Source organism: Bos mutus, chromosome 6 (assembly GCF_027580195.1).
Source record: "Bos mutus isolate GX-2022 chromosome 6, NWIPB_WYAK_1.1, whole genome shotgun sequence".
In the NCBI taxonomy this organism is placed as follows: domain Eukaryota; kingdom Metazoa; phylum Chordata; class Mammalia; order Artiodactyla; family Bovidae; genus Bos; species Bos mutus.
The window spans coordinates 100,554,681-100,572,463 of record NC_091622.1 but is presented as its reverse complement, the minus strand read 5'-3'; the positions used below and the strand labels follow the sequence as shown (position 1 = coordinate 100,572,463).

At 41.3% G+C, this 17,783-nt stretch overlaps 1 protein-coding gene across 6 annotated transcripts in view; it reads right to left on the bottom strand.

The window, feature by feature from the left end:
* Nucleotides 1-13,327: 13,327 nt before the first annotated feature.
* The window catches only part of ARHGAP24 (Rho GTPase activating protein 24), a 545,966-nt gene continuing 541,510 nt past the window's right edge, over nucleotides 13,328-17,783 (bottom strand). For 4 of the 6 annotated variants that reach the window (XM_005902826.2, XM_070372642.1, XM_070372643.1 and 1 more), the window contains exon 8: nucleotides 13,331-15,105. In XM_005902826.2, the coding sequence (XP_005902888.2) occupies nucleotides 14,862-15,105 (244 nt within the window). In that variant the 3' untranslated portion in view covers nucleotides 13,331-14,861. Of the gene's footprint in view, nucleotides 15,106-17,783 lie in introns of all 6 variants that reach the window. The other 2 variants (XM_005902824.3, XM_070372641.1) reach the window with 2 other exon arrangements.

Below are 17,783 nucleotides of genomic sequence, written 5' to 3'. Positions count from 1 at the left end.
ATTCTGCCTGCCAATGCAGGAGATGTGGGTTGGATCCCTGGGTTGGGAAGATCTCCTGGAGAAGGAAATGTCACCCCACTCCAGTATTCTTGCCTGGGAAATCCCATGGACAGAGGAGCCTGGGCAGAGTCCATGGGGTGCCAAAAAGTCGGACCACACTTAGCAACTCAACAACAACAAACAAATTTCAGTCTCCAGAAAAAGGGAGAAATGTGATGGCATTTTGACACCTTGCCAATGACTTATGATATTTGTATCCTGGGGGAAAAATAGATAAGAAGTTCAGAGGCTAGAAAACAACAACAACAAAAATAGCATGGATGCTTTTTTCTACATAATATAAAGTTCATTTTGATACATGTTTCTTCCAAGAGCTATTGGGCCTGAATGCTGAGCTTGAGGCTCATATTTCAAAATATCCAAATGAGTAAATAACATCACAGCAGATACTGGAGTCTCTCTGCAGTGATGCTCTCATAGGAAGCCAAATCTTTGAAATTTGTTCAGTCTGTGGGGGTTGTTGGAGCCCTAAAATAAGGTAGAGTTTACTCATTTGTTATTTTCTGTTAGAAACTCCAACTCAGAACATCACTGAATATGTGAACCAGAAACTTGACATTGAACTCTGAACATTCACTCACTGACCCATGCCACAGATATTAAGTACTTCAGTCCTCCCATGATTGTTCTATGCACACTGAAAAAGTGAAAGTGAAAGTCATTCAGTTGTGTCCGACTCTTTGCGACCCCATAGACTATATAGTCCATGGAATTCTCCAGGCCAGAATACTGGAGTGGGTAGCCTTTCCCTTCTCCAGGGGATCTTCCCAGCCCAAGGATTGAACCCAGGTCTCCCTCATTGCAGATGGATTCTTTACCAGTTGAGCCACAGGGGAAGCCCGAGAATACTGGAGTGGGTATCCTATCCCTTCTCCAGCGGATCTTCCTGACCCAGGAATCGAACCGGGGTCTCCTGCATTGCAGGCAGATTCTTTACCAACTGAGCAATGAGGGAAGCCCAAGGTCTTGGATAACACTAAGAAAACAGACAAAGTAGTTAAAAGGATAAGGCATGATAAGGGGTATCATTTAGATGAGGTGATCAGAGCAAGGTTCTCAGAAGAGGTGATATTTGAGCAGAGACCTGAATAAAGTGAGGGAATGAGTTATATTAGTATCTGAGGGACAAGCAAGTTCAGAGGCCTTGGAGTAAGAGCTTGTTTATATATTCTTATAAGAATTCTTATATTGACAAGAATGACAGTCTTGTGAATAAAGGGCTTCCCCAGTGACTCAGTGGTAAAGAATCTGCCTGGCCAATTCAACAGACTGGGGAGATGTGGGTTTGATCCCTGGATCGGGAAGATCCCTAGGAGGAGGAAATGGCAGCCCACTCCAGTATTCTTGCCAGGAAAATTCCATGGACAGGGGAGCCTGCTGGGCTGCAGTCTAGGGGATCTCAAAGTGTCAGACAAAACTAAGCACACACTGCCTCTTGTGAATAAAGCATAATGGACAAGAGAAGTGTGATAATAAGTGAAATTGAAGAGATAGAAAGAGTCAGAGCATGGCAAGATCTTGGGCTTTGATTCTATCATGGGAAGATGATGGATAGAGTTGAGCATGGAAATGCCATAATATTTATTTTTAAAAAGTATCTCCCTTGCTGCTGAGTAGAGAGAGGAGGTTAAGAAAAAAGACAAGAATGGAAACAAAGAATCCATTGTAAGGTGTATCAGGAGTCCAGAAAGGCAAGATGGAACTTGGGCTAAGAAGAGCTGGTGCTGAGAAGGAGTTGGAGTCAGAGTCCAATTAAGGATATGTTGTGAAGGTAGAGTTGACGAGATCTGCTGATAGATTGAAATGTGATATGGAAGAAAGAGATGAAGGAATGATTGTACTTTTAAGAAATATAAGCTGCAAGGTAAATGATGGTGTGGTTGACTGAGAATGATGGGCTAGAAACATATTTGTGAAGAAATTCGTATTTCTTGTTGGAAATGTCAGTTCATTAGATACTCATATGAAGTAGCTGGAGTTTCTACGAGGTTGGAGGTAGGAAAGAAGTTGAGCTGAAACATAAATTTGAGACTCATAAGTGTTGATTGAAACAAGGAGATTATAAGAGGCTTTTAAGAGGCTGAGGGTAGATAAAGAAGAAGAGTCCGAAGATGAATGTACCTCTTGTTCCAACATACAGAAGTCAGGAACAGGAGGGTGTTCTAAAGAATGTCTAGTAAAGCAGAGGGAAAACTAGGAGCATGTGCTATCCTGGAAGCCAAACAAAGTGTTTCAAAAATGAGGGAGTGGGCACCATGGACAATGTCACCGAGCAGTGAGGATGGAGATGGAAGATTGGCGATTGGACTTGATTTTATGAAGGTCATGGCTCACCTTGACTACGGTAGTTTCTCTGCAATTTTGAGCAAGAAAGCATGATTCCACTGAGTTCAAGAGAACATGGGAAGCAAGAAGCTAGAAATGAGGTCAGAAAATTCAAGTTTTGTTTTTGTTTTTTTTCCTGAAAAGTGAAGCAGAAGAGTGATGTTGAAATTAGACATATATATATAAGATGAAAGGATTTTTTTAAGTTACCAAAGTGTAAGTATGTATGAGAGGGCTTAATAGCTAAGAGCGAAATATCTAATGCAAGAGAGAAAGAGTATCTATTTGAAGGAGCAATATTCTGGAATAGGAGAGGTGTGCTCTCAAAGAGGAATCGTTGGCCTGGGTGGGGCAGGCGGCAGGTTTTTGGAAAAAGAGCTAAGGTGGTGTGTACAGTGCAGATGTAGGTTGTCTGGTAGATATGACGATGAAATGTTAAAACAGGGACTTCCCTAGTCGTCCAGAGGAAAAGCCTCACCTTCCAGTGCAGGGGGTGTGGGTTTGATCCCTGGTTGGGGAGCTAAGATCTCATGTGCTTTGTGGATTTTTTTTTTTTTTCTCAGTAAAAAGAGCCTATCAGTAAGTAAGGTTATATAAGTAAGATTATCAGCTGAATATGAGGATAGAAAGAGCTCATGGGGCTTATGAAGTGTGAAATAGACCTTAAAAATTACAAAGATAAGTTACTGGACAACAATGAGAGAGAAATGAGACATTTTTATATAAGGTAGACAAGTCAATCAGTGATCCTCTGCTCTTCAGCCACGTTTAGGTTTTTATCTTTTTTTTAAAATTTTATTTTATTTTTAAACTTTACAATATTGTATTAGTTTTGCCAAATATCGAAATGAATCCACCACAGGTATACCCGTGTTTCCCATCCTGAACCCTCCTCCCTCCTCCCTCCCCTACCCTCCCTCTGGGTCATCCCAGTGCACCAGCCCCGAGCATCCAGTACCGTGTATCGAACCTGGACTGGCGACTCGTTTCATACATGATAATATACATGTTTCAATGCTATTCTCCCAAATCTCCCCACCCTCTCCCTCTCCCACAGAGTCCATAAGACTGATCTATACATCGGTGTCTCTTTCGAAGTCTCGTACACAGGGTTATTGTTACCATCTTTCTAAATTCCATATATATGCGTTAGTATACTGTATTGGTGTTTTTCTTTCTGGCTTACTTCACTCTGTATAATAGGTTCCAGTTTCATCCATCTCATTAGAACTGATTCAAATGTATTCTTTTTAATGGCTGAGTAATACTCCATTGTGTATATGTACCATAGCTTTCTTTATCCATTCATCTGCTGATGGGCATCTAGGTTGCTTCCATGTCCTGGCTATTATAAACAGTGCTCATGATGAACATTGGGGTACATGTGTCTCTTTCCCTTCTGGTTTCCTCAGTGTGTATGCCCAGCAGTGGGATTGCTGGATCATAAGGCAGTTCTATTTCCAGTTTTTTAAGGAATCTCCACACTGTTCTCCATAGTGGCTGTACTAGTTTGCATTCCCACCAACAGTGTAAGAGAGTTCCCTTTTCTCCACACCCTCTCCAGCATTTATTGCTTGTAGACTTTTGGATCGCAGCCATTCTGACTGGCGTGAAATGGTACCTCATAGTGGTTTTGACTTGCATTTCTCTGATAATGAGTGATGTTGAGCATCTTTTCATGTGTTTGTTAGCCATCTGTATGTCTTCTTTGGAGAAATGTCTATTTAGTTCTTTGGCCCATTTTTTGATTGGGTCATTTATTTTTCTGGAGTTGAGCTGTAGGAGTTGCTTGTATATTTTTGAGATTAGTTGTTTGTCCGTTGCTTCATTTGCTATTATTTTCTCCCAATTTGAAGGCTGCCTTTTAGTTTTTTAGATGAAGGTTAGGAGGAATCAGAAATTGGATTTAGCCAAAGTTGAGTTCTTTTCTTTGCTTCCCAGATGAGTGGAGTGGTGCAAGAGAAGATGAAGGGATTTGAGAGTGGAGTGTGTGAGCGCGTGCTCAGTTGTGTCTGACTCTTTGGCACCCCATGAGCTGTAGCCCACCAGGTTCCTTGGCCCATGGAATTTCCCAGGCAGGAATACTGGGATAGGTTGCCATTTCCTACTCCAAGGAATAAATATGATGGAGAGCCACAGAAGCTAAGTTGGTCAAGGAGGGAAGTGATGCCATGAGGGATGACATGAGGGGATAATAATTTGTGAAAATTTAGGCAAGCCCATGACTCTGAGATACTTTGGGAGCATTCAAGAATTGTTGGAGTGATGGTGCAAAAAGGAGTGATCTATAAAGAGAAGAAGTGATAATCAGAGAGTGGATGCTTGGTATAGACATTTTGGTGATGGTGCAGTTATTTTTAGGCTGTTTATTATCACCTCACTTGTTTAATTTGTATGCAGAGTACATCATATGAAATGCTAGGCTTGAGAGTCCCTTGGACTGCAAGGAGATCAAAGCAGTCAATCCTAAAGAAAATCAGCTCTGAATAGTCACTGGAAGGACTGATGCTGAAGCTGAAGCTCCAATAATTTGACCATCTGATGCAAGAGCTGACTCATTAGAAAAGACCCTGATGCTGGGAAAGATTGAGGGCAGGAGGAGAAGGGGATGACAGAGGATGAGATGGTTAGATAACATCACCAAGTAAGTGGACTTGATTTGATCAAACTCTGGGAGATAGTGAAGGACAAGGAAGCCTGGCATGCTGCAGTTCATGAGGTCACTGTATCAGACATGACTTAGAGACCCAAGAACAGCAACAATTTTTTGTAACGTCATGGTGTGAGGTCAACCTTGGGCACAGGTGGCTGATGTTTGGGCAAAGGAAAACAAGACTTTTCAGGACCGAGTAGGTCAAGGAGCTGTGTGGCCAGATTGGTATATGACAGAGAAATAGAGGTTAGGACAAACAGCTGATTAGATGCTAAAAATACTCTTGCATGTGACATGTACTTCCAAGAAGCTTCTTAGGGAGGAGAGAGGATCAACCCTCTGAAAGTAGCAATAAAAAGCAAAGAGAGACCTTCCTCTCCATCAGGCTAATGATAATTGTGGGAATTATCATTTGTGTTGAATTGTGCTGTGGGAAGGAAAAATAGGCCACCCTGGAGAGGGCTGCAGGACAGCCATGTCTTTAGGACATAGCTGCTTCAGGAAAGATGGAGAGGGGATGCTGGCAGATCTAGAAGGTGTAATGGAAAGGTTGGGGAATAATGGGAGAGGGATCAGAGTTTGAAGCAAATGTGGGAATGTGCTGAGCAAGATGGGGATGAGCTCACAGGTGGAGACAAGTGACAAGGACCATTAGCTACTTCGATGAAAAGTAACAGAGGGTGAGGGCTTCCCAGGTGGCCCAGCAGCATCCACCTGCCAATGCAGGAGTTAGGGGTCGATCCCTGGGTCAGGAAGATCCCCTGAAGAAGGAAATGGCAAGCCACTCCAAGAATTCTTGCCTGGGAAATCCCATGGGCAGAGGAACCTGGCAGGCTATAGTCCATAGGGTCACAAAAGAGCCAGACACGACTGGGCAACTAAATGGCAACAACAACAGAGGGCGAAGTGTGGGAGCCTGTTCTAATTGGCTAAGAGTCGTTAGCCAATTCTAATGACTTGTGGAGGCAGGGAACGTGCGTGTTGGAGGAAAGGGCTAGGATGGACTTAGTGTTTTCACAAATTCTTAAAGGGCTCCCCTCAGAGCCAAGAGATAGCTTTGCTCCAAGCAAATAGTCCAACTTGACTCCTCATTCAGACAATTCAGTGTTATCCTGTTACCTGTACTCTCCACTTAAGAAAGGGACCCCCTGAGTTAAAACAAAAGGACTCCTACCTGTGTGGGCTGGTCTCGCCTGGGCTTGACCCTCGAGGGGCTATGATGACAGCAGGTACACACAGTCCATAAATAAAGAGTGGCATTCGGCCCTGGACCTGAGCCACAAATGGGATGTTAAACAACACATTTATCATTGGCTAAACTTTGCCCTCAAAGCTCTAGAGTAGGTTCAGTAAAGTCAGGCTGCCTGGGAAACTGTTCGTTATCCAAGTCACTTGGCAACAAGAGGCACTTCAGCTGGGCAGTTCTAACACTTGGCTCATTTCCCACTGGTCCCATTAAGAAGACTATAAAGAGAATAATGAAAGAGACCTACAGGAGCCACCGATCCAGCCCTCTTTCCCTGTGGTCTGTGAATTCAAACAAGGCAAAACACTTCATGCCCTGGCTGCTTCCTTTGAATAAAAGAGTAGAAGCCGCCTGGGACCTACGTGTGTTTTCAAGTCTCACAGGGTGCAGGAAGGTGGTTAGGTAGAAGGCCACCTCGATGGCACAGGCTGGATAGGGCATCTTGTGTATTTGAAAAGGCCCCCTCCCTGGAGTCTGTAGCACAAGCACCTTTGTACATGCTGTTCCACGTGTGCTCCAGGGAGGTCTTGGCTCCAAACTGCCTCCCTGTCTGATTACATCCAACTCATCCTTTAGGGCTCATGTCATAGTGATGGCTCTGTGGTGCCTTGCCCAGCCTCACCTCTGTGGTCTTTTAACATCTGCCATACATCTCATGTGGAAATTATTATAAACTAGGTTGAGCACCGAAGAAATGATGCTTTTGAACTGTGGTGCTGGAAAAGACTCTTAAGAGTTCCTGGGACTGCAAGTAGATCAAACTAATCAGTCCTAAAGGAAATCAACCCTGAATAGTCATTTAGAAGGGCTGTTGCTGAAGCTCTGATACTTTGGCCACCTGATGCAAAGAGCCGATTCATTGGAAAAGACCCTGATGCTAGAAAAGATGGAAGGTAAAAGGAGAAGGGGGTGGCAGAAGATGAGATGGTTAGATAGCCATCACTGACTCAAGGGACATGTTGTTGTTCAGTCACTAAGTTGCGTCTGACTCTTTGTGACCCTGTGAACTGCAACACGCCAGGCTTTCCTGTCCTTCAATATCTCCTGGGGTTTGCTCAGATTCATGTGAATCTAAGCAAACTCTGGAGATAGTGGAGGACAGAGGGGCCTGGCATGCTGCAGTCCATGGAGTCACAAAGAGTCGGACATGACTTAGCAACTGAAGAACAACAAGGTATCCCAGGGCACCTCGCCTCCTGCTAGTCTAGAATGTGGACTCCTTCAACGAATATTCACTAAAGGTGATGCTGATATGACTGTAGGCGTGTTCACTGGCCATATCCTTAGGCACTTTCACCGTATTTTACCTAATACCTTTAATGCCCATTGTCTTCCTCTATGTCCACATAGACAAAATTGATGGACAGTTAGAGGTGGTTCTTTAGATTTTATTCCCAGATTATGGATGTAATTGTATTAATTCCAAATAGAAAGGATGCTTTTAGCATGCCTCTCTCTTGTCATCAGTCTCGGCAGATCATCTGAGAAAAGGTAAAATTAGAGTCCTTGAGACAGGGTCACAATTACAGCCTCTGCTGCTGTGCATGCTAGTGCTTCATTGCTGGTCCGTTTCCCAAGGCCAGAACCCAGCTATGAGCTCCAGAAGCATCCTTTTAACAGGAGTAATTTGGGAGCCAACAGCTACCATTTATAGAATACTTCAGTTCAGTTCAGTTCAGTTCAGTCGCTCAGTCGTGTCTGACTCTTTGTGACCCCATGAATTGTAGCACGCCAGGCCTCCCTGTCCATCACCATCTCCCCGAGTTCACTCAAACTCATGTCCATCGAGTTGGTGATGCCATCCAGCCATCTCATCCTCTGTCGTCCCCTTCTCCTCCTGCCCCCAATCCCTCCCAACATCAGAGTCTTTTCCAATGAGTCAACTCTTCACATGAGGTGGCCAAAGTACTGGAGTTTCAGCTTTAGCATCATTCCTTCCAAAGAAATCCCAGGGCTGATCTCCTTCAGAATGGACTGGTTGGATCTCCTTGCAGTCCAAGGGACTCTCAAGAGTCTCCTCCAACACCACACTTCAAAAGCATCAATTCTTCGGCGCTCAGCCTTCTTCACAGTCCAACTCTCCACTGCATCCATACATGACCACTGGAAAAACCATAGCCTTGACTAGATGGACCTTTGTTGGCAAAGTAATGTCTCTGCTGTTCAATATGCTATCTAGGTTGGTCATAATTTTTCTACCAAGGAGTAAGCGTCTTTTAATTTCATGGCTGCAGTCACCACCTACAGTGGTTTTGGAGCCCCAAAACATAAAGGGGGCTGACACTGTTTCCACTGTTTCCCCATCTATTTCCCGTGAAGTGATGGGACCAGATGCTATGATCTTCATTTTCTGAACACTTACTATATGCCAAATACAGTGCTAATCACTTATTCATGCCTCAAAAAAATCTAATAAGGAAAAGACACTATTATTATCCCAATTTTACATAAAAATGAACAGGCTTACAAACTTGACGTAACTTTAAGCTTATATAACTTCTAAGCTGCAGAGCTGGGATTATGATCCAGGTCTCCTAATGCAAAAGTTCATGAATTTTCTCTTCTAGGATGCTACACCAAGAAGGCACAAATCTGCAGTGTAAGGAACCCTGGGGTTTGTGGTCAGCTTCTTGGGGCTTCCCTGGCGGCTCAGCAGTAAAGAATCCACCTCCAATGCAGGAGGCATGGGTTTGATCCCTGAGTCCAAAAGGTGCCCTGGAAAAGGAAATGGCAACCCATTCCAGTATTCTTGCCTGGAGAATCCCTTGAACAGAGGAGACTGGCGGGCTACAGTTCATGGGGTTGGAAACAGTTGGACATGACTTAACAACTAAACAACAACCCCAGTCTTTAATCCACTCCTGCATTTCCAATGAGAGATAATTATTTCATTAAAATTATGGCAGTATTAATTATATGAATTAATTTTAGAATATTATATCATATTAATTATATCTTTAAAAAGAGATTTAAACTCTCTTACCTAGCATTGATATAATTTTGTAAAAGGAATCCTCAGATTGTGAATAAATTGGAATGACATTATTTAAATTCTACTTGGAGTTTTTAGTCACTTCATGATAAATTTACATATAGAATCTGCACTTTAGTTAGCTTGATGGCATGGGCATTTCTGTTTTAAGTGTTCATTAAAGGATACATAGCCATATAGTTTGATAAGTCAAACCAGTACTATAGACTCACTTGGAAGCAAGTCTTTTTTCCTGAGCCCATAATGTAAAAATCATCACAGTTGTCTAAAGAGTTTTAAAGAAATGTATGCAGAATGCAGCAAATGAACCCTCAACACTACATGTATATTTCCAATTTATTCTTATGTCAATTTCCCATTGATATTTTTCTAGGCTTTCAGCTGAATTAATATAAAAACCAATAAAAACCCAGATGGACAAGTTGCTCATGGCATGCATTGACTGAAGATTGTCATCACTATTTATAATTAAGATTAATAACAGTATCCCTCATAAAGCAAAGACAAAATTTATTGCTAACTCTCCATGCTGATACTCTGTGGCATAACAATGGTGAAGAATGTGTGTGCTCAGTCATGTCTAACTCTTTGTGACCCCATGGACTGTAGCCCACCAGGCTCCTCTGTACATTAAATTTTCTAGGCCAGAATATCGGAGTGGTTTTCCATTTCCTACTCTAAGGGATCATCCCAACCCAGGGATCAAATCTGCATCTCTTGCATCTTCCGCATTGGCAGGCAAAATTCTTTACCATTGTTTCATCTGGGAAGGCCAGTGACGATGGAGGGGGAGGCACCTAAAATCGATAAGATATCTTTCTGGTGCCTTAAGAAACTGCATTTATCAATAGAGTTAGTTATCATCTTCACTTTACAGATGAAAAAACTAAGGCTCAAAGGTTAAATGACTTATCATTTTTTTGTGCCTTGCCTGAGGCATATTCAGTCCAGTTCAGTTCAGTTGCTTAGTCATGTCTGCCTCTTTGTGACCCCATGGACTGGAGCTCACCAGGCTTCCTTGTTTATCACCAACTCCCGGAGCTTGCTCAAACTGATGTCCATCGAGTCAGTGACGCCATCCAACCATCTCATCCTCTGTCATCCCCTTCTCCTCCCACCTTCAATCTTTCCCAGCTTCAGGATCTTTTCCAATGATCAGTTCTTCGAATCAGGTGGCCAAAGTATTGGAGCTTCAGCTTCAGCATCAGTCCCTTCAGTGAATATTCAGGACTGATTTCCTTTAGGATGGACTGGTTTAATCTCCTTCCAGTCCAAGGGACTCACAAGAGTCTGCTCGAACACCATAGTTCAAAAGCATCAATTTTATGGTGCTTAGCTCTCTTTATGGTCCAACTCTCACATCTATACACAATTACTGGAAAAACCATAGCTTTGACCAGATGGACCTTTGTGGACAAAGTAATATCTCTGCTTTTTAACATGCTGTCTAGGTTGGTCATAGCTTTTCTTCCAAGGAGCAAGCATGTTTTAATTTCATGGCTTCAGTCACCATTTGCAGTGATTTTGGAGCCCAAGAAAACAGCCCACTGTCTCCATTGTTTCCCCATCTATTTGCCATGAAGTGATGGGATCAGATGCCATGATCTTAGTTTTCTGAATGCTGAGTTTTATGCCAGCTTTTTCATTCTCCTCTTTCACTTTCATCAAGAGGCTCTTTTGTTTCTCTTTGCTTTTTGCCATAAAGTTGGTGTCATCTGCATATCTGAGGTTAGTGATATTTCTCTGGCAATCTGGATTTCAGCTTGTGCTTCATCCAGCCTGCATGTACTCTGCATATAAGTTAAATAAGCAGGGTGACAATACAGCCTTGACGTACTCCTTTCCCAACTTCCAACCGGTTCCATGTCCAACTTCCATGTCCGGTTCTAACTGTTAAGATGCTTACTTCTGTATGGTTCTCAGCTTCCTGCAATTACCATTCCACTTTGCTGCTTCCTAAACTGCTTTTTAACTTGGTGAAGAAAACAATCAGACATGGAAAAGGGTAAAAGGGATATATATAAATTGGGAGCACAAAGCACAACTAACCTTCCATTGAGATCTTAGGAAGCTTTAAAGGGGAGCTGACATTTGATGAGAAATGCTGGGCTGGATGAAGCACAAGCTGGAATCAAGATTGCCAGGAGAAATATCAATAACCTCAGATATGCAGATGACACCACCCTTATGCAGAAAGCGAAGAAGAACTAAAAAGACTCATGATGAAAGTGAAAGAGGAGAGTGAAAAATTTGGCTTAAAGCCCAACATTCAGAAAACTAAGATCATGGCATCTGGTCCCATCACTTCATGGGAAATAGATGGGGAAACAGTGGAAACAGTGGCTGACTTTATTTTGGGGGGCTCCAAAACCACTGCAGATGGTGACTGCAGCCATGAAATTAAAAGACTCTTACTCCTTGGAAGAAAAGTTATGACCAACCTAGATAGCATATTCAAAAGCAGAGACATACTTTTGCCAACAAAGGTTCATCTAGTCAAGGCTATGGTTTTTCCAGTAGTCATGTACGGATGTGTGAGTTGGACCATAAAGAGAGCTGAGCGCCAAAGAATTTATGATTTTGAACTGTGGTGTTGAAGACGACTCTTGAGAGCCCCTTGGACTGCAAGGAGATGCAACCAGTCCATCCTAAGGGAAATCAGTCCTGAATATTCATTAGAAGGATGGATGCTGAAGCTGAAACTCGAATACTTTGGCCACCTGATGGGAAGAACTCACTCATTTGAAAAGACCCTGATGCTGGGAAAAATTGAAGGCAGGAGGAGAAGGGGCCGACAGAGGATAAGATGGTTGGATGGCATCACTTACTCAATGGACATGAGTTTGAGTAAACTCTGGGAGTTGATAGACAGGGAGGCCTGGCATGCTGTAGTCCATGGGGTCACACGACTGAGTGCCTGAACTGAACTGAACTGATATTTGATTTGGCAAAAAACAAAAACCAAAAAACACATGGTTGGTGTGTGCCAGATAGAAGGAAGGCAGTCAAGATGCACACAATGATAGAAGGTGGAGGGACTTGCAGGTGGTCCAGTGTTAAGGTTTTCCTTTCAATGCAGGGGGTGCAGGTTTGATCCCTGGTGAGGAATCTAAGAGCCCATCTGCCTTATGACACAAAAAACAGAACAAAAACAGAAACAATATTGTAAAAACTCAATAAAGACTTTAAAAATGGTCCATATCAAAAAAGAAAAAAAATCTTAAAGAAAAAGAAGGTGGAACGTTCCAGAGGCATGAGACAGCATTACAGGTATGGGGGAAGTGGCAGGATCTGAGACTGAAACTGCAAGTTAGAGTCATATATACTGTGTGAGGGGCATTTGAATGTTATTAAAAAGGCTACAGTGGTCAGAAGGATGACTTACAAAGAGCAGTCTGCAAATGAAATACCAAAACTTAAGGGGCTGGGTGAGATGCTTTCATCAAGAGATGGGGAGAAATTGATCAAAGCGAGCAGATGAAAAAGGTGAGGATGGGTGGACTAGACAGTACTTGATGAGTGAATGTTAACATGAAGAAGAGGGTAGAGTAGAGATAAATTCCAGTTAACATTGATGGAGCCCTTCCTGTATACTAGGTACCGTCCTCAACCTGATATAAGCTACCTTGCTGAAACCACATAGGTCTATGAGAGCAGTATTTTTATTATGCCCAACTATTCTACAGATGAAAAAAAGAGATTCACAGAAGATTTAGTAACAGCTGGACAATTGGAAAAAATTTGAACATGAGCAGTTTGCATAGTCTTTGATTTTTACTATTGTTACATACAGCTTCCTATGAGTCTGTGGTTTTTAACTAAGGCAGGGACTTGGGAAAAGATAAGAGATCATTTTTGCACATTTTGCACTTGAATTTTCTATAGGATATCCAGGTAGGAGTATCTTGCTACAGAATTGAAGAGAGAGAGAAAAGGGAACTAAAGATAAAAGAGCTATTGCTATAGAGACAGTGGTTGATACCAAAGGACCACATAAGCTTGCTCAGTTTAAAAATATAAACAAAGGCAGCACAGTGACAAGAACAGAGGTTGTAAAGGTTACTGTCCCCTTGAAAATAAATACACACAAGCAGAGAGCCTCCAAACAACGCAAATCCCATAAACGCAAGTAGTATTTATTTCTAATTATGCCTTTTGTGACTTTCTGTTCTAGTCCGAGAAAGATTTATTTGCTTTGCTTCTCAAAATCATTGCCTTATTTAATTGTGAAGAATTGTTCTCTCCAATCTCCAGCTCCAGAGAGTCCCAGAGAGTCTGGAAAGTTATCATTAGTGATGCTCACAAATTGATCACCATCGGACTTTTAAAGATTCACATTTTAAAATTATTGTGAATAAATATGTTTTAATAGGGAAGGACAATATTGTAAAAAAACAAATTAGAAGCCAGATAGTTTCTTCCAAACTGTCTCATCCTTCTCCTGGTCCCTGTTCCCTCCATCACCTCCCTCTGGCTTCAAACTACCTTTGCCAGCTCTCATTCGGAAAGGATCCTAGATGGCAACAGAACAGTCAGCCTGAGCAAAAGAAGAATATAAGGCACGTACTCCAACAGTTTCACTGAGAGAGATACGGTAATACTGTTTCACTGTTTGCATTTCCGGAGGGCAGTTCAGGGCAGGGGGAGGTTGGTAAGGGGACAGGTGCTCAACATGGACACCATAATTAGCAAACACTGTTTCTCAACATCCCAATGGCAGGAAGAATTTTCTCTCATAACCATCCAGCAGAAAGAGCAATTCAAGGCATGACTACTTAAATGCTCTTTTTTTTTTTTTTTTAATGATTTTTTCCCCCTCTAAAGTGCATCCTGCATAGGAGACATGCATCTATGGCATGGGCAAGACAGAGCAGGGGACTTGAGAAGGAGACCTTTTTACTTAATCTAAAATTTCCTGTGTCAAACCATCTCATCAAGAAAACTGAACAGTGTCAAGGGCAGAATTCATAGAGTGATTCAAAGTTTCCTGGGGATTCCATCATATTTTATAAAATTATTTACATTTCTCTTTTTGGTCACGGCAAGGTCTATCAGCACAAACAGCACAGCCACAAAGTATTCTTTTGATTTTAATAACTCATCTCATATATATTTTCATATATTTATATATCTGCTTATCTCCGTTTCCTCAGCAAAAGGGGAAATAAAAATATTGATCTATAAAATAAGCTGATGATAACACAATGCCAAAAATAGCTTATGTTAAGTGCAAGGGGTGAAGCTTGAAAGCAAGCTAAGTTGCAATGACATACTGATTTAACATTTTAAATACAAGACTGCCAATAAAATAATTCTTGAGATATGCTTCTTGTTTTTAGTTTACTTTTTAAAAACTACTCTATATACACATATCCAGTTGTAACACTTAACAGTAGCATTATAGGACATGATACAACTTTGGTACACATTGAAGATATGGGCGGGTAATGTCTATAAATGATATGCCTTCCCCAGCTAGAACTCTGTACAGCCAGGTGACCAGCCACCTGGTCCCATATAATCTTCCCACCAGAATCCCCAGCGTCCTTCCCAGGGCCGCTCGAGACAGCAGGAGAGAGCGCCCCTCACTGGATCCATATCGTGTTTCCTCTCTCCGTTCTCCTGGGTTCCACTGTCAGCTCCCCAAACGTGGAAAAGAACTGCTCCATCTCTTTCTGAAGCATGTCATTTCTTTTCTCTGCATCTTCTTTTGCCCGTTCGGCATTTCGCATTTTGATTTCTATCATCGTGAACTTTTTCCTTTCTTGATCCAGTTCATCGTGGAGGCTCATCATTTCTGTTTCCAAAGTCAAGTTTCGCTGTTCTAAGCTGCACAGGGTGGGAGAAGGAATAAGAGATAAAGTAATTTTGTTTTTTGAAATGTAAAAAAGATTACAAAAAATATTTCCTAAACTCTGTCTCTGCAATGCTTTGGAAACTGGAATGAGCCCTTTCAAATCAGTGAATCAAGGTCCACTGATTAATACATACATACATATATTTTCTTTTCTTTTTTTACTATTTCATAACATGATTCACTATCATTTCTGCAAGACCCCAAGACCTCTCTTGGAAGCACTTCATTGTCATTTGATAGTGAATGAGTGAATTTCAGCACAAAGAAGCCAGAGACCAGGGTCATCATGCAGCACAGAATTTGGCAGAAGCAGGAGGGAGCCCAAACTATAAAGCTTCCTGAGTCATTAAATGTAAATTTGTCTTCACTGAAAGAAAGGGGAAAGTCTGATAAAGTTGTAAAGAAAAGAGGGCCGTCAAATTTGCTTTCTACCAAAGGAAAAAGAGTGGCAGTGAAAATGTCATTGCTAGAGAGAGTAAGTCCACTGTTAAGAATGGACTTAGAAGGGACTATACAGCACCCCTCTTACAAAAGTGGTTCTAAAAGTAGCCGCCTTACATTCACAAGTAGAGCTTACATGTGTTGAATAAGTAATTCACCTGACATTTTGTGACAACAGAGTCCACTTAAGTAGCCTGCTAGCTGCGATTCTGTCTTCCAAGTTAACGTATCTTAAGATCACTATACAGTAAATTCCCTACATACAAATGAGTTCTGTTCCAAGAGCACATTTGTAAATCCAATTTGCTTGTAAGTCCAAGAAACGAAGTTAGCTGAAGTATCCAACTAACACAATTGGCTATATAGCACTGTACTATAATCGGTTTATCATACTTTTCATAGAAATAAGACATTAAAAATACAAAAAAGAAAACATTTTTAATCTTACAGTATAGTACCTTGAAAAGTACAATAATACAGTACAACAGCTGGCATACAGGGTCTGGTATCAAGTAAACAGGCAAGAAGAATTATTGACTGAAGGAGGGAGAGGAGGTAGAAGATGGTAGAGCTGAAGGATCACCAGCAATAGGAGACAGAGGGCAAGCTGCAGTTTTACTCACACCTGACATTAATGGGATGCACATCTGTTTCTTTGAAAGTTTACAACTGGAAGGTTCCTTGTAGGGGACTTGGGCTTCCCTGGTGACTCAGAGATAAAGAATATGCCTGCAATGCTGGAGACATAGGTTCAATGCCCGGATTGGGAAGATCCCCTGGAGGAGAACATTGTAACCCACTCCAGTATTCTTGCCTGGAGAATTCCATGGACAGAGGAGCCTGGTGGGCTACAGTCCATAGGGTTGCACAAGAATTGGACACGACTGAAGTGACTATGCAGCAGCAGCAGCAGCATGTAGGGGACTTGCTGTATTTTATAGATTGATAGCTGTATTTTTTTAGATGGCTATATAATTTTAGATAATTTCCTAAAAAATAGAGTTTTCTCCATAATCACTAAGTTCCAAAACACAACTTATTATTGCTGTTGTTCAAGGAGGAACATTAAGCACTTCTTTATTAGATGATGTGTCTTGGTAATAGCTGGCATCTTAATTTCTCCTGTTATGCATGGAAGTTGCAAGGGTATGCTTGAATTTGCCATGCTACTGAAATGTGAGAGGCTAATGCACACTTAGCACTCAAAAATCTGATTATTCTAATAATTTTCAAATTAAAATCTCAATTATTTTTCTGCTCTGAAATAATGAGTCCCATATGTTATTTCATCCAGATAATCATAAGAACACTTAAAGATGAATCTGCTCTCTCTTTGTAAGCAACTAAGATTAAAAAAAAAAATCACATTCTTTAATTAGTTTGGAAGGCCATTTTGATCACATGATCATGTGTTTTACATTAAAAACCTGGTAATGTGCTGGTTCTCACCCAGAACTATTTCCCAATATATTCTCTTTGCTTTGTAAAGCTATTTGTTTTAGAAATAAAAAAGTTGGAAGAAACTCAACCTTTAATATCAAGGAAGACTATCCTTTAAAAATATACTAATGCATTTGTACATATCAGGCACCTGTATGAAACTTCCTGGAATCTAATGGCTGAGTTGAAAATAGAAGAAACCCCTCCCATTGCAAGCACAGACTAATGTTGGAAAAATATGTTAGAAAAATATTTTTAAAATACAAAGTTAAAAAAATAAAAGAGCATCTTCAGGTATCAGAACCAAGGAAGAAACAAGTTTAGAACTGCAAGTGAAAACATACGAGGAGTATTTGTCTCAGATAGAAGCCCTAGAAGCTGCGACTAGGTTTTCACTTTTCACACAGGGAAGAGGAGATATCCAGTATAAGAGAGACAGAAGGCTGAAAGTGACTCAACTGAGAGCTTGGAACATCAATAGTCTTTAATGGCAAAGAGACTACGAAAACTCTACTCATGGGTTGAGTGAAGTGACAGAATTGAATCAGAAGAGGAAATAAATAAATGAGAAAACAGCTTTGAGAAAAACTATCCAAATGCCTCATGGAATGAAAAAAGATGAAAATTTAATATAAGAAGGTGAAATTAACAAAGATGGAGAGGGAGATTGGACTAAGAAGGTCCAACATACTTTAGTAAGGGATATAGAGAGAAAATTCAGAAAATGGGGGAGATGAAATAAACAAAAGAGGAGATGTACTCTTTTGTA